Here is a 16,574-nt window from a genome sequence, read left to right on the forward strand (position 1 = left end):
CCCATCAGATCATTCTCTTATCTCATGGCTAAGGCCCCTCATCATGGAAATCTTAGAGACACGCTAGGTTCTCATTCTTTTAAGGATATTGCTATGCTTTAGCTGAGTCATTCTGTTCTGTTATGAGCCCAGCATCTTATGAAGAGATTTGAAGAGTAGCCACCAGGTCTTCTTAATATTGTGACTAGACCTTACAAATCAACATCCCCTTTCAGCTGCAGTTGCAGCCAAGTGCTGTGTCATCATGTGCTTGACCAAATAAAGAAAATCCCAGGGTAGCATTCCTGTTCTTATGGAGGGAAGGAAAAGCATTATTAAATCCAAATGTTCTTGCTACTGCTAGGAGAGAGCAGTTAGCAATGCATTCTATCTCTCCCAATCCCAGAACTCATAGCTAATGTGACATTTGAAATTTCTTAAACAGTAGTGTTTTTAAAAGATACTTTTTCTTATTGTGGAGTATATTTAGTGAGAAAATCAAGAGATTTGAGAGTTCCCAGTGGGATTGTACCACCTGCACATAGCCATGCTGGTCTGCTTATCCTTCCCACATAGAGGGAAGGATATTTTCTCTGCAGAAGCTGAGAAGGGAAAACACACCATCTATTCTATATTGTGCCTGATATTATTATTTGGTAAGCTGTCAGGATTTATTTGCATGATATCTTAAATGAAGAAATTGCATGGTTCTACCAACAATTGTGTGTTCTCAAATGTTCTTTTTTTCATTTGTTTTTAAGAGAGATTAAAGGTGGCAGGTGCATAGATTGACCTGTGAGTTTCTCAATATCACTGAGGGTTCTTGACCCAATAACTCTTTTTACATTTCCTAGGAGGCTACCATCTTGTTAAAATAGGGGATCTGTTCAATGGAAGATACCATGTGATCCGAAAGCTGGGATGGGGACACTTTTCTACAGTGTGGTTATCATGGGACATCCAGTAAGTCTTTTTTCTTTTTGGAAGGAATTTCTGCTAGTTGCATGGAATATTGTTACAGACCAGCAACATGAGATTTTTCCTCAAAATGTTCCTCCTTGTTTTCAAATCCAGAGGTTTCATCTCATGCTTTAAAAATATATATAAAAATAGCATGGTAACAGTTCTATGTACAAACTGAAAATTGATTCATATTCCCCCCTTGCATATTATTTCTTCAAGTTTACTTTTTATTTAACTCGGGGGAAATTATGCATTCAGGAGTGAAAGAGAACCTGCTTTTGTATTTTGTAGGAAATGATCCTGAGCATTCAGGTCTTTTTCTGTTAGTGTTATCTGATTCCTGAAGGCAGTTTAGTACTAAACTTTGTGTCCACTTAGGGGGAAGAGGTTTGTGGCAATGAAAGTTGTAAAGAGTGCTGAACACTACACAGAAACAGCATTGGATGAAATCAAACTGCTGAAATCTGTGAGTATCCACAAGTAGATGATTATGATTCAATTTCAAATTATATCCTTTAAAAATATCAGCAAATGGCTCCCAGCCATAATATACCGTATTTTTCGCACCATAGGGCGCACCAGACCATAGGGCGCACCCAGTTTTTAGGGGGGAAATCAAGAAAAAAATATTTCCCCCCCCCAGCCCCAAAGAGCAGCGTACAGGCTGCACACAACCTCTCCTTGCCGGAGGGGTTGCGCACGGCTATGGCACAAGCCAAGGCAGTGAGCAGGATGGATCCCACTCGCTGTTTTGGCTTCCTCTTTAGCCCCGTGCAGCTTCTCGTTGCCGGGAGACGCTGTGCAGGGCTTTCCTGGCTTTCCTGGGAGGTGGGGGGATTCCCTCACCTCTCGCAAAAGCCCACAGAAGCCGCACAACCCCTTTAAAGAGATCACGGCTTCTCCTGGCTTTTCTGGGAGGTGGGGGGATTCCCTCACCTCTCGCAAAAGCCCACAGAAGCCGCACAACCCCTTTAAAGAGATTGCAGCTTCTCCTGGCTTTTCTGGGAGGTGGGGGGATTCCCTCACCTCTCGCAAAAGCCCGCAGAAGCCGCGCAACCCCTTTAAAGAGATCACGGCTTCTCCTGGCTTTTCTGGGAGGTGGGAGAAGGGACTGATGCGGCCAGTCAGTCCCTTCTCCCTCCTGTGGAAAAGAGCGCACGGAGCTTGTGCCTTCCCCCTGCATTCGCTCCATAGGACGCACACACATTTCCCCTTGCTTTTTAGGAGGGAAAAAGTGTGTCCTATGGTGCGAAAAACACGGTAATATCTTGCTCCATACTAGATACAAAGATGAATCCTGTACACAGGATTAGATTAGGCATTTGTTATTATTTTTCTTTAATTTGTAAAGGTAAATTTTTATCTCTGTTTCCAGAGCATTTTAAAAGATGACAGAAGATTATTTATTAAATTGGTTAGTCGTTTTATCTTGCCCAAGGCAGCCTAAAACAACTTACAACCAACCAACCAAACAGACAAAAAAAAAATAATCCACAAGAGATATATTAAAACCAAGAGGGGAGGAATACATTTAAAACATCCCACACACTTCTAAAAGGCCACAGATAATTAAAGGTCAAAGTCTTGGTTAGAGATGAAAATTTCTGCCTGGTGCTTAAAGATATGGCTATTGTTATTATTGCAAATGGGTAATTCATCTCACGTTTGGTTTGCTATTTGTGTCATTAGTTGTAGGTATCATGTCATCCCATTACCTTAGCTAATAATCTTCCTTTCATGTATCCAGCAGTACATTTTCAGTCATTTTTATGGAGGGAGGGAAAGGTAAATGCAGGCTCACGAGAAGTAACAGAATTAGTACAGCTACTTAGACAGTGTTGTTTAGGAATTGATTAATGAAGGGTTTTTCCGCCCTGGCTGGGGCATAAGGCAAGGTTAGTATGGACATAGTTGCTCAAGAATAGTCAGAAATGCTAGCATAACTTGATTGTTTGATTTGCTAAATAAAAATGTGGGGTGAGAATCTGGAGAGTGTCTTGGAAACCTATGGGATTTGATAAAGATTAAATGATAAACATTAAATGATTTTTTATGGTGTTTGATTTCCCCCACCCTACAGGTCCGCAACACTGACCCAGATGACCCAAACAGAGAGAGAGTAGTTCAGTTATTAGATGACTTCAAAATCTCAGGAGTAAATGGTTCCCGTATCCTTTTAAAACCAGACTTTTCTGCGATCTTTAATCCAGCAAAATGTGGGATTTAATAAAATACAGTACTGGGTTAAAACATAAATGGTTGTCTTACACAGTGATGAAATTTCACAACGTGTAGCTGTTTGGCACAAGTTTGTTTTCAGTTTCCTTCAGCCATATAAAGAAAAAAACCTACAAAAAGGTTTCCTTTCTAATTCTGAGTGGCAAGAGCCTTTTTGAATGTTGGAAGACAATTTGAAAAAAGTGAGAGTATTGTTTGATTTGTACCACCTTACGATATTTCTGTATCCCTGTGTGCTTGGAATTCACCAGTGAAAATTCATAGGACTATTAATAATTAGAATACTTTTTGGTGCAATACCAGTACAGTGGTACCTTGGGTTAAGAACTTACCGTATTTTTCACACTATAAAACACACCAGACCACAAGACACACCTAGTTTTTGGAGGAGGAAAACAAGGAAAAAAATATTCTGAATCTCAGAAGCCAGAACAGCAAGAGGGATCGCTAAGTAGTGAAAGCAGCAATCCCTCTTGCTGTTCTGGCTTCTGGGATAGCTGCGCAGCCTGCATTCGCTCCATAAGACGCACACACATTTCCCCTTACTTTTTAGGAGGGAAAAAGTGAGTCTTATAGAGCAAAAAATACGGTAATTTGTTCTGGAGGTCTGTTCTTAACCTGAAACTGTGCTTAATCTGAAGCACCGCTTTAGCTAATGGGGCCTCCCGCTGCCGCCACGCAATTTCCATTCTCATCCTGAAGCAAAGTTGTTAATCCAAGGTACTATTTCTGGGTTAGCAGAGTCTGTAACCTGAAGCATTTGTAACCTGAGGTACCACTGTAATGGGGTGGATGTTGCGGCCTTGCTCACCTGGGTTCCCAATGTCATATATTGCTGCTGGTTACCGGGGGTGGGGCAGGGAGTGCAATGGATGTGCTGTGGGGGGAAGCATTGGGCTGACTCAACCACTGTACCCACACCAAGTGCCCCATTGCCTTACCTCTCCCTCTTGGTAACTGGTGGCAGTGCACGGCATGGGGAAGCCACACGAAGAATGCCACACCACTGGTGGCGGCTGTGTAAAATTGCCACAAAGTGTAGCTATTCTAGAAAACTACATGCAGATAGTCAGAGGGAAATGGGTATATACACAATAACTAAGCATGAAATTTCTTTTTCCGTGTTGCTATGTATTCAGCAATAGCTGACTTTGTAAATGTTCCGGGAAATTCAGCCTTGACTCAGCTACAGATATTTGCATGGTGTTTGAAGTTTTGGGGCACCATCTTCTGAAATGGATCATCAAATCAAATTATCAGGGTCTTCCACTACTCTGTGTAAAAAGAATCATCCACCAGGCATGTTATATATAATACATTTGGTACTAATTTGTTGTTTCTGTCAAGTGTTTGGTGCTCCGAAGTGCAGCTGGAGACTCTCTGTGATGTCAGTTGCTGCACTTTTGGCTGGTGGAACAGATCAAAATTGTAACAATGACTTCTCATTGGTGGATATCCTGTGCATCACATGCTCTAGGATCCCAAGATCAGGTCCTTCACACAGTATTTAAGGATAACAAGAAACTGCTGTGAATCAGTAGGCCAGTTCAAGAGTTTTCTCATGCTTTCTGTCTAACAGCAGAATCAGATTCTATGTAATAGCAGAATCAGTGATCCTGTTCTGATTGATTTGGCAGCAAAACAGGGTAGGTTATTGCATATTACAGGAAACCACAAGGCACTCTTCTAAAAAGGCAGCACAGTTCCCAAAAGTGGAAGCAAAGGACTGTTTATGTGTGCTTTACTGCTCCAGGAGCATTTTTGTTTGCTCCAGTTGGGCTCATATAAAGTGTGTGTGTGTGTGTGTGTGTGTGTGTGTTTTGAGGAGGAGGGAATCATTTGGCTGGGTTAACTTAGGGAGGGAGACACAGCTAGAGTGAAACAAAGGGAAGATGTGGGCACTCTTGCTACTAACTGAGGCAGGTGGGTGCCATCCCCCAACTGCCATACACACACAGGAACAAAAGGCTGGATGGTGATGATGGATCATTTGTTTGCTCACTTCTCTCTGCCCCACACTTTGGCTGTGGGAAGAGGAGATGGAGTGACAGCACCTAACTAGGGTAGTTGGTGGGTTGTTGCTCAGTTGCCCTGTCCACTTGCCCTGGTTCCTAATGGGTGCAACTAAAGGAGGTGGAACCAAAGAGGCACACTGACCTGCTGCTTCTTCATTCTGTGAGTACGGAACAGCCCCTTGAGTCAGGTGATATGCAAAAGGAGTTGGCAAAGTGCTGTGAAATGGACATCCCAATATGTGGCAGTGGTGCCTCCACTCAAGGGCCTGACCTGATCATAGGCATCCTTATTTGAAAACAAGCCCTAATGGGACTTATTCCCATGTAAGGTTGACTGGGTGTGTTGTTCAGGCTGCAAAATGTATCTTCCCTTCATATATCACACATTTGTACATTAACATATAATACTGGAGGCATCATCCCGTTGAATAACACACACACACACACACACAAACAAACAAACAGGTGTTGTGCAATGCTTTGTTGCAAGTTTCATTTGTAATTGATGCTTCAAGAACAGAAATGAAAGCTGGGAAGGATGGGAAAGCCTAGAAGAATAGTGCTAAAATGAATGGGAATTACGCCTTCAGCAACAGTAGGTTGAAGATCAAGTAAAGCGCTCATTTTGCTATAGTTTCCATAGTAACCTGGCTTTTTCACTGCTTGCTTCATAATAAAATCAAGCTTTTGGTCACATTGTGCACCACAACTACCAGATCCTGGCTCTTCGGTGTACTTTGGAAGTTACACAATGACATTTTGTCACCCGTATGTGACTTTCCTTTGTCGTTTGTTCTCTGCAGGTTTTGCAGGGACTGGACTATTTGCACGCCAAGTGTCGGATTATCCACACTGATATTAAACCAGAGAACATTCTGCTGTGTGTTAATGACCAGTATATCCGCAGGCTGGCTGCAGAAGCAACAGAGTGGCAGAGATCTGGAGCCCCCCCTCCTTCTGGCTCTGCAGGTGCTTTTTGTGTTTTAGCTTAAAGTCAGTTCATTCTGAAGTGGTTTGTTAGGATATGACAAATATTAGCTGTCTAGATCACCCTGAACATGAGTAGTACAGAACACCATTTCAGTTTGTCTATAAAATAGATATTCATTGCAGTACTAGCTGTATGGTTCTGTAAAGAGCTTATGAAAAGTGTGTAAATTGCCACGCTGGAGAATTATTTAAAATGCTGTTTCTGATCTCATGTAATTAAATTAATGATTGGCCAACCAACTTCTGTTGCGTTGTGTATAAAAGAGTTTATAGAAATTCAATTTAGAAGACCTCTGCAGTGAGGTGCATCTTGGATATGCCTTGCTCAGTCTTTTGTATTCTCCAGAGAGTTTAAAAATTCTCTCCGTCATACATTCCGTATATATTATGTATAAGTAGACTCTCCATTAAGTGGCTTTACTATTATAGGTGTTCAATCTTTTAAGACAAATCTGATGTAGAAATTGAATCCTCCCTGGTGCTGCCAAAGAGCTGTGCAACGGTATCTCAGGATTACTTTTGAGTGCATTGACTAATGGTAAAAGTGGGGAGGGTGTTCCTAATTTGGTCTCCACCAAATCTGTAGTGTTTTATTGAGACTACATAAACTCCATCCTTTTCAGTCACCAGCCAAGGTGGTACACTGTACCTGAAGCTTTCAGAAGAGTATGGTTACAGAGCAGTAGCCATGACAACTGTTTAAAGTCTTGCTGTATCTGTATTCTTCAAGACCAGTCAGTTTTCAAAACAGAGGTCCAGGGGTCACAACCCTGTCCTTCTCCAGTGGTCAGGCTCTTTCTTGTCTATTAAACATTTTTACCCCTTGATTAAACATAGGTCTGCCAGGGACCAATGAAAATTATTTTTGTGGGCTGTCAGCTGACCACCTGCGATTTAGTATTTCAAGTACAGTCGTACCTTGGAAGTTGAACAGAATCCGTTCCAGAAGTCTGTTCGACTTCCAAAACGTTAGAAAACCAAAGCACAGCTTCTGATTGGCTGCAGGAAGCTCCTGCACCAATCGGAAGCCGCCGAAGCCCCCGTCGGACATTTTGCTTCCAAAAGAATGTTAAAACCAGAACAGTCACTTCCAAGTTTTGATTGTTCAGGAGCCAAAATGTTCGAGAACTAGGCTGTTTGACTTCCAAGGTACAACTGTGGTTAATTGGAGATTGATGGAACTTGAAGTGGACTTAATGCATTCTTGACTTACCTATGTGTCATCTCAGTTCACTTTTTTAAATAGTGTGTACGTGCTGCTGTCTTGCCTCACTTGCATGTAATTATTCCCCTTACTTTGAAAACTGTTGAGTGGCCTGACAATTGATAACATAATTGTTGTTATGTATAATAATCTGACATCGAGTTCTTTCTACTTCCATAAGAAGGTAACAATTTAGTGTTTGGAACAGCTTCTTGGTGTCGCAGGAGTGATTTAAGTAGATGCCTGTCTTCCAATGCTGCTCAGTGTTGGAATTTAATCTGTTGATGACTTGATGAGAACATTTTCCTTTTTTTCTATACTGCAGTCATATTTCAGAAGTAATTTTCTGTTAACTATAGAATAGTTTGAGTAGTATGCCACTTTAATAGTATGATTGCAGGCTTATTAATTGTATTTCTTTTTTATTTCACAGTGAGTACTGCACCACAGCCCAAACCAGTAAGTGTGATAGCTTGTGCATGTTATAAATGAGTTAAACTTTGCATTCAGATGTACACTGTCTTTTTACAGAGCAGCTCCAGTGCTGTGGGAAGGCTCCTACCAAACAGCACAATTGTGTCTGGACGTATTTAGATTTCTATTTCCCACCATCCCTGGGGCTCAGATTTTAGCATGCTGCCATATACTCTTCATCTCTTTCAGTTTTCTTAATGGTTACCCCTTCTTTGCCTTAGTTGTACTGTTACTGTTTTCTAGGTACTACAATTGCAGGAATTTCTGATGACCATATCTATGATTTTTCTGTTCGTATCTTATATTTATTCGTATGAACACGTACTTGGGGGTAGTCTGAACTGCTCACTTGAATGAAATAAATATGATGTGAACTGGTCTGTAGTGCACAAAGTTTCCTTGTTTAATATCTGAAATATCTAGAACAGGCATAGGCAAACTCGGCCCTCCAGATGTTTTGAGACTACAATTCCCATCATCCCTGACCACTTGTACTGTTAGCTAGGGATGGTGGGAGTTGTAGTCCAAAAACATCTGGAGGGCCGAGTTTGCCTATGCCTGATCTAGAATGTGGCCAGATATTATCAATGAGTACTAGCAATTTACACAAGGAAGAATAATTATGGAGAATTTTTCTGCTATGTAAGTGGTATTGACATCCAAGAGCGCTCACCTCAGAGAGGCTTTGTTTGACATCTTCTAATTTGCACTTAGACTGCAATCCTATATCCACTTATATGGGAGTGACATTGAACTCAGTAGGAATTCTGAGTAAGCTTAGGAGTGCATCATTAACAAGCACAAACTAGAATTATGAGAATAGGATTGAAATACTGGATTTATGGTGGCAATCCTTTTACTTGCAAACCTGGAAATAAGCCAAATTGAACTCGTATAAACATGTATAGGATTGCAGTGTAAATGTTCATGATATCTGGATGTTCTGTATGATCAGAGGGATGGTGTTATTTCCTTCTGTTTTCCCTTATTTAACTACTTTTTCTATATAAAAAGTCTGCCAGATTATTTGCAGTAGGCAATAGATGCCTGAGGGGTGGTGTATTTGCAATTACCCTACAGGCTGACAAAATGTCAAAAAATAAGAAAAAGAAATTGAAAAAGAAACAGAAACGACAAGCGGAGCTGCTGGAGAAGCGAATTCAGGAAATTGAGGAGATGGAGAAGGAAGCCATCCCACTGCAAGCAGAGCCTGAGGAGCAGCAGGAGGAGCAGCAAGAAATTCCACAGCCACTTGAGCTGCTCTTAAAAGAGAGCCCTCCAGATGAAGAGCTGCCGGAAAAGACAGGTATGGATTTCTAGAAAAGACGTGCTTTGGGTGTACTTGGTAATAACGCATCCTTTGAAAGGGAGGAGGTTTTAAAATAATCATTCATAGACATTAAACATAACACAAGTAATGATAAAAACTCTACAGGAAAAGAAAATATTAACAGATCATTATTTTTATCATAGGAATTAGCATTTTCCCAGCATATGTAATGGACATCTTAAGCCACTGTTTATAAGTGATTAGAACAGCTGCAGTATTGGATACTGTTTGCACTTCATAGCTAATCACTAGTCATTTAAAACCCGTTTAGTTATAACTCCATTATAACTCCAGTTTTTCTCTTTTATCTAGATGACATTTCCCTTGTATCCGAGCAAGCTGTCTTAATGGAAGGAGTTGAAAAATGCATAACAGAGATCAACTGTAATGGAGTGATGCAAATGGCTACCTTCTCAGAGTCCATCAACCAAGTGTCAGTGAGACTGGAGGAAGACCTTCACAATGCCAATGATTGCAGCAGGCCCTCGCAGGAGGAGGAGGAAGAGGAGGAGAGCTGTACTTACAACCAAAGTAATGGTGGCCCAGAGGCCAACATACAGGAAGCGTTAACAGACTCCTGCGAGCCATTAATTTCGGAGGTTGCAGATTCAATGATATGCCAAGCAACTTCAAGCGACGGACAGTATTTTAGTGAACAGCAGATCAGCCATTTGCAAGAGAGCATCAGGGCAGAAATCCCTTCGGAGGATGAGAATGAGAATAATGAGTCATCTGAGAACAGCCAAGGTACAGGACATGGGTTCTATATAAGCAATAAATTGTGCAATTTTGATGCAAACCGTGTTATGGAATATGCCACAATCATGTTGATATATTATCAACATTTCCTAAGCTTCCAAAGCATTTCTCACACATGATCATGATAATCTTACAGCAGCATTCCTTGTAAGGCACACTAGTATTGTTTTTTCCCCATATGAAGGGAGAGGCAGGGAGAAGCCAGATAATGACTTGTTTAAAGTCATCCAGCAAAGTCTGAAGTGAGATTAGACAAGACATGAGTTGGCTTTAGTTTATTCTCTGTCCTTTGTTGTGCTTCATTGTGAAGTGAAAACTTCTCTATTAGAGCTGGCCCTGGTTCTAAGAAAAGAAGAACTGTCAAGGTTCTTCCTTTCTCCATAACACACGGCTTGAAGATTCTAAAAGTTAAATAGTTAAAGTCAACCACAATTTGCCAGGTTTGGCAGAACTGACAATCTGTGATTGATCACAAACAGAAGCAAGAGCTTCTGGTCTTCCACTTATAGTAGCACATGAGCTCAAGGCTTGTGTATTTCCTGTTGCATTAAGCCACGGTTTATAGTGACATCCAAACCAACTCATGGATGTGAAATTAATACTTGACTCCAGACAAGGAGTGACTAGTACTCTAATAAACAATGATGCTTTTAGAATTTGTGTGGCAGATGGTGGGCCTGTCCATGTGGAGTTAACTGGCTGTTCTTTGTGCTGTGCCTAGGAAAATCGGCTGCTGGAAATTTCCTCCTTAATCCTCTTGAGCCTGGGAATGCAGATAAGCTCAAAGTGAAGATAGCTGATCTGGGAAATGCTTGCTGGGTGGTAAGTTTTAAAGCTCTTTCCATACTGTTACAGAAACTGCTGTCTCTTTGCAGTTAGCTCAGGTAAATGTAGCAAACATTCCTCTGATATTTCCCCCCATTAATACTGTTGATTAAAAATTGGTTTCTTACACACAGACACCCATACAGACCCCCACATTGCACCCAAATAAGCAGGAAACCAAACAGTAGTGGTATTGAAAAATACGCTTACTACAATGAGAAGTGAGATCTAGCTTCTTACTGGCGGCACATCTTCAATGTAACATTGAGAGTTCATGTGACACGGTTGGATCAGTTTATTGCAGCAAGTTAGTTGGTGACCAGGGGGTCAATGTATGCAAGCAGTATTCTAAACTAATCTGTCCACTTCATTCAAGCCTGTACATAGCCTGATTATGTAAGTTGGCTTTTCTAATAATGGAAGGTTCCAAACTTGGTTCCACCGTTCCTCCAAAGTGAAGGGGGAGCTCTGGTTCCAATGCTGAGCAACCTTCAGCTTCACAGCCAGCAAAAGAAATAAACTCCTGATACAGAAGTTCACACATTTCCTCTGGAAAGATAGAGAGCAAGGCCCGCTGTGGCAAGGAAGGTACAATTTGTGATACATTAGCAGAGATTTCCTGTAATACCTGAGACCAAAAGGTCTGTATCACTGTGTATGAGCACCTCTTGTGCTAGTACATGTTGCACGATCAACAGGCATCCAGCATTCCATAGGGAGTGATCCAGTAATCCTCTGTTTGGTAGCAGTACAGATTCATCTCAACACATGTTTGAGACTGGACTCAAGGATAGATAGAGTCAGGGGTTTTTTGCCACATTAATTTCCAAGGTGCATCTTCAAATTGAGTACCCAAGTTTGTCTCAGCCCCATATTAGAGCCACAAAAGTGACCGCAAGCCTTTGTTGATGCTGTATAGCATCCTAATTAGCACTGGGGTAGGCAGAAGGGAAGATGAGGGTGAGGGAGGGCAGACCAAGTAAAGGAATGAGACCAGATAATTGAGAGCTATATTACATCTTGCAGATCTGTCCTCTAATAGCAACACTAGGGGCTCTGTTGACATCATCTAGTGCCTATACCTCCCACCTCCATGGGACTCTCAAGAGTCTCCTCTATGGTGCTGGAGGAGACTCTTGAGAGTCCCATGGACTGCAAGAAGATCAAACCTCTCCATTCTTAAGGAAATCAGCCCTGAGTGGTCACTGGAAGGACAGATCATGAAGCTGAGGCTCCAATACTTTGGCCACCTCATGAGAAGAGAAGACTCCCTGGAAAAGACCCTCATGTTGGGAAAGATTGAGGGCACAAGGAGAAGGGGACGACAGAGGACGAGATGGTTGGACAGTGTTCTCGAAGCCACAAACATGAGTCTGACCAAACTGCGGGAGGCAGTGGAAGACAGGAGTGCCTGGCGTGCTCTGGTCCATGGGGTCACGAAGAGTCAGACACGACTAAACGTCTAAACAACAACAGTGCCTATACATGCCTTTGAATTCACTGGGATTCATTTCTGAGATGTATTCATTCCCTAGTACATGTCTACTTGGTCTCTGGAATCTCCTTTGATCTCTCATCTTAAACCCACAGCATAAACATTTCACTGAGGACATTCAGACAAGGCAATACCGATCCTTGGAAGTACTGATTGGAGCCGGTTATAGCACCCCAGCTGATATTTGGAGTACAGCCTGCATGGTAAGTTCAATCACATTGTCTTAAATCTTTGAAGTGGTGTCAGTTGCAGAATTCTGCAGGAATTAAATTACTGTTAAATTGCAATAAGCTGATAGTACGTTTGAATCTGTTTTAAAGTTTTGTCTGCTGTTTTCTTGGTTTTGTTGTGTGTGTGTTTTGCATTTGTTATATCAGTACTGCCCTGAAATGAAATGAAGCGCGCTATTAGAAATTAAATGAAGCTTTTCATTTAATAGAAGCAAGCTTTTTACTTAAAAAAAAATATTACTACATTGCTAATATTCGGTAAGGCCTGCTTGTTTCAGACTTCATGGACAAAGTAATTTACAGGTCTACAGTCTAGTCAGTTATATGTCTGTGTTCAGTATCAGCAATTTGGTGAGCAAGGCACTCTGGGATGTGGACCTTGTTTTGAATCAAAATTGCTTGACTAAAAGAACCCTGAAGTATTCATGATACTTGTCAGATGGTAAGGGTGGCTGCTCACGAGTAACCAGGCAGGACTCCGGCCTGTCTTTTACAGGTTTTATTTGGGTGCAAACTATTTACAGTGAAGAACCCCAAAGTTCATGTCTGCCTCAATTGCTAGCAGAATCCGGGAGTGCCTGTTTCCTGGACCTCCTCCAGCATAAAAGCCTCGTTACACCCAGACTTTTCCTTCCTTCTTTGCGCTTTAGACTTCTGCTCAGGGTGGGCGACGGAGGGGGCGTGCTTCCCTCCTGGATGGCTTTGCCAGAAGTGGTGCTGAGGCTCCCACCAGCGTCCTCTGGTCCTTTCACCTCTTCCCCACTGGAGGTGGGGTTTTCCTCATCACTGGAAGAGGACCTGCTTCGCAATATTTTTTGGGGCTCCCTGTAACACAACTGCTCCTCTGTTTCCCAACCCTGTTCTGATGGCAGTTCCCTGACATACTCTTTCAGCACCATAATTTAGAGTGGATTCCTTTTCTCTAGACACTAACGTTTGATTAGGATTGTGGTTTTTATACCAAATGACTGTATTCCCCCCAAAGACCCTGAAAGTTGTCTGACATTTCCTTGTTTAGGCCTTCGAACTGGCTACGGGTGACTATCTGTTTGAGCCTCACTCTGGAGAAGATTACTCAAGGGATGAAGGTGAGTACCTACTACTTCTAGTACTTTAAATTATTTCTGCACATTGTTCCTACGTAAGGGGGTTTGGAAGTTCTAGCTCTACAAAGCAAGACCTCAAAAAGAGATCTAGCCTCTTTATTCTGTTAAGAGCTTTTAATACTAGTCTGCTGGAGTCTACTGGTACATTACGCAGCTCATTTTCAATACCCGTCAGATTTAAAAACAGATTGTTTTAGGTTCCAGCGTGTTACTCATTTATTAAATAATCAGTGGTTTGTTTTTATTTTATTTTTTTTAATAATATTTATTGAACATTTTCAAATATAACAGAAAAAAGAAAAGAAATAAAACATCCATTTTATAAGCTTGTTTTCATTAGCATCTTTCCAGGACTTCCCCACCCCACCCCCTCTTGTATTCCAATTCCTTCAAATAGATTCAGCAAGTTCTTACCCCAAATTTCAAACTTATTATAATTAACCCAATGTTAAAAATGTTTTTCCATCCCCTAAAATCGACCCCACTCCCTTCCACGAGTTCCCCTCTTTAATATGCAGAACAGATTAAAATGAAAGAAAATAGAAAAATGAATAAAATATAATTTCACACCCTTTGGATTCCAAATTTCCCTCCCCCCTTTCCCGGTTACGTTCCCCAATGTCCATCAATGCCTGTTGTTATCCTGGAGATCCCACATCTAGGCCGAAATCCTTCACAAGTCCACTATGCCGTCTTTTTAATAGTCTTTGCCGTCTTTTTGATCATCTTTAGTTTCGAGCGTCCAATCTTAGAAGAACTCTATCTCAAAAAGGTCCATTTCTTCCATCCAGATCTCTGTATTTAAGAATAAAAACTCCAATTTTGTTTCTTTAGACCTTTCAAATCTGGATGTCCCAAATGTTCCCACTCCCAACTTTGTCCAATTCTTGTTGTTCATGTTGTTTTTATTGTTCTCACTCCTCACTTTCCTCTAGTTTCTTTTCCTGTTCTCCTGCAAAAATGTTCCAATTCCAAAAGCTTCTAAATCCCCTACAGAGGCTTTGTTATTCAGGAACAAAACTTTACGTCAAGTCCCTTCCATTCTTCAATAGATAAGTCTATTGTCTCCTTTAGTGTAGAGACCTCTGTAGACAAAATAGTGTTCCATTTCTGCAGTTTCCCAGGAGATAAAAAGTCCAATTCGAATTCCATGCCAGCAATACTTGTAGTGTCCCACAGCCCCTCTAGAGGGATTATAGTAACTCAGTTTCCTTCCAGATCACACCCAGCAGTCAAAGTAACTTGTTATTCCTTGTTTTAAACAATTTATATCTAATTTGTAACAAATGTAACCGGCAAAGTCCTCATAACACAGTTCTCTTTTTATTCTTCAGCTTTGACAGCTCCTTTGACAGCTGTCAAAGCCTCTGTTTCTCCTCTCCCGGCGCTCTCGCGGATCACTCCCGGTTCCGGGGGGGTTGCATTTTAGCTCACATTCTACTTTTCTCCTCCAGCCCAGTCTTATAATTTTCCATCGTGAAATTAGTAACTTTGTCAAACTTAGGTAGCACTCGATCTTAGCTGTTAAATCCTTTGCTTTAAATCCTCTACGACAGGGGGGAGGCTGACTTCCTTTTTGCACCTCCCCCGCTCGCTCCGAATTTAAAATTTAAACTTTCCCTTTTTAAGTCCAGTTTCCAATTACTCACGGGTTGTTCTTTTAATCCGAATTTTCAATGGAAGAAGTCAGCGCTCTCCGCCAAATGGCATGCGGCTTCGCTCGGTAGGAGAAGCGGAGGACTCATAGCACCCCCCCCGGCACCCGCTTCGTAGCCTTTAAAAAGGCTCCTTCGCGGGTCGGGGGGCGCAAACGGTGCCCGCCGAGTCACCATGCCCATGGGTTTCAGCGCCCCGCGACGCCGACGCGGTAGAACCCAGCCGCTGCCGAGCAGGCTCCCTCCGGAGCTCGGAGGGAGTCCGCCATTCGGCGATGGCGCCAACCCGGAAGTCCAATCAGTAGTTTGTTTTTAACAGCATTAAGTTCCTTGAAATATTTTTAATAGAAAGGTAACACATAAAAAGAACTATTCCCAATGTAGAGATTTATGTCTGCCAGAATAGACTCATCCAACAGGCAGAGCAATAGAAAACGGAGGGGGAGAGAACAGAACAAACACTCAAATCCAGCAGGGAAGAAGGTGGAAAGAGCACATTTTTCCTCCCCACTTGGTCAGCCTCCTCATGATTTTCTCTCTTATTGATCCTAACTGGATGAAAGCCATTGTGTGTTAATACTATTACATATTATTTCTTTCATGCCCTCTCCTGGGGAATACAGACCATATTGCATTAATCATAGAACTTCTGGGGAAAATACCTCGCAAGCTCATTGTGGCTGGAAAATACTCCAAGGAGTTCTTCACCAAAAAAGGTAAGGGGAAAATAATCTGAGGTTGAATGGCTGAGGGTTCCAGACCTGGGGTAGTTGGAATATCTAGTTTTTATTCTTTTGCTTGTTTGTTTTCTTTTATAATAACAAAGCGCCCATTTACTTTGCTGATGCATATGAGCAATGGCAGAGAGGGTTACTCATTTGCTTATAATTATTTCTACTTTTCATTCATTGGAAACAAAGTCAGACTTCTTTAGCCATTGGGGCCCCTTGGGCTGCTGGTCAGGAAGCTTCAGCCCACAGGCTGCATTAGGCCCACTGAGGTCCCATTTTGTCCCACAATGCCATTTGTCCTGCCCAAGTCCTGCCCACCTGACATTGTATGATAGCAGGTGTAGAGCAAGACTGGGATTTAGGCTTTTTGGAAAGTGAGGAAGACAGAGAACATGGAATACCAGACTTCTTTAAAAAAAAATCCCAGAGTCCGGACACTTCCTTAAAGTGTAGTCCATATTTGGTACAATGCTGCCTAGCTATCACTACTTCATACAGTCCATAATTTACAACTTGCCTTGCGCTGGGTGTTAAATTTGAAAGAGAAAAAATACTCCTTTTTCTATTGAGCAATATCATT

The 16,574-nt window shown here is 41.8% G+C and overlaps 1 protein-coding gene across 1 annotated transcript in view; it reads left to right on the top strand.

Annotated features, from left to right (window-relative positions):
- The window catches only part of SRPK1 (SRSF protein kinase 1), a 34,855-nt gene that overhangs the window by 15,526 nt on the left and 2,755 nt on the right, over positions 1–16,574 (top strand). Inside the window, exons 4-15 of the mRNA XM_083746075.1 lie at positions 834–942; positions 1,321–1,408; positions 3,023–3,110; positions 4,373–4,479; positions 5,999–6,164; positions 7,823–7,848; positions 8,944–9,169; positions 9,506–9,940; positions 10,674–10,774; positions 12,368–12,475; positions 13,521–13,590; positions 15,887–15,979. Coding sequence (XP_083602201.1) covers positions 834–942; positions 1,321–1,408; positions 3,023–3,110; positions 4,373–4,479; positions 5,999–6,164; positions 7,823–7,848; positions 8,944–9,169; positions 9,506–9,940; positions 10,674–10,774; positions 12,368–12,475; positions 13,521–13,590; positions 15,887–15,979 — 1,617 coding nt within the window. The remainder of the gene's footprint in view (positions 1–833; positions 943–1,320; positions 1,409–3,022; positions 3,111–4,372; positions 4,480–5,998; positions 6,165–7,822; positions 7,849–8,943; positions 9,170–9,505; positions 9,941–10,673; positions 10,775–12,367; positions 12,476–13,520; positions 13,591–15,886; positions 15,980–16,574) is intronic.

The sequence above is a fragment of the Podarcis gaigeae genome (assembly GCF_964106915.1).
Source record: "Podarcis gaigeae genome assembly, chromosome: 6".
Classification (NCBI taxonomy): Eukaryota; Metazoa; Chordata; class Lepidosauria; order Squamata; family Lacertidae; genus Podarcis; species Podarcis gaigeae.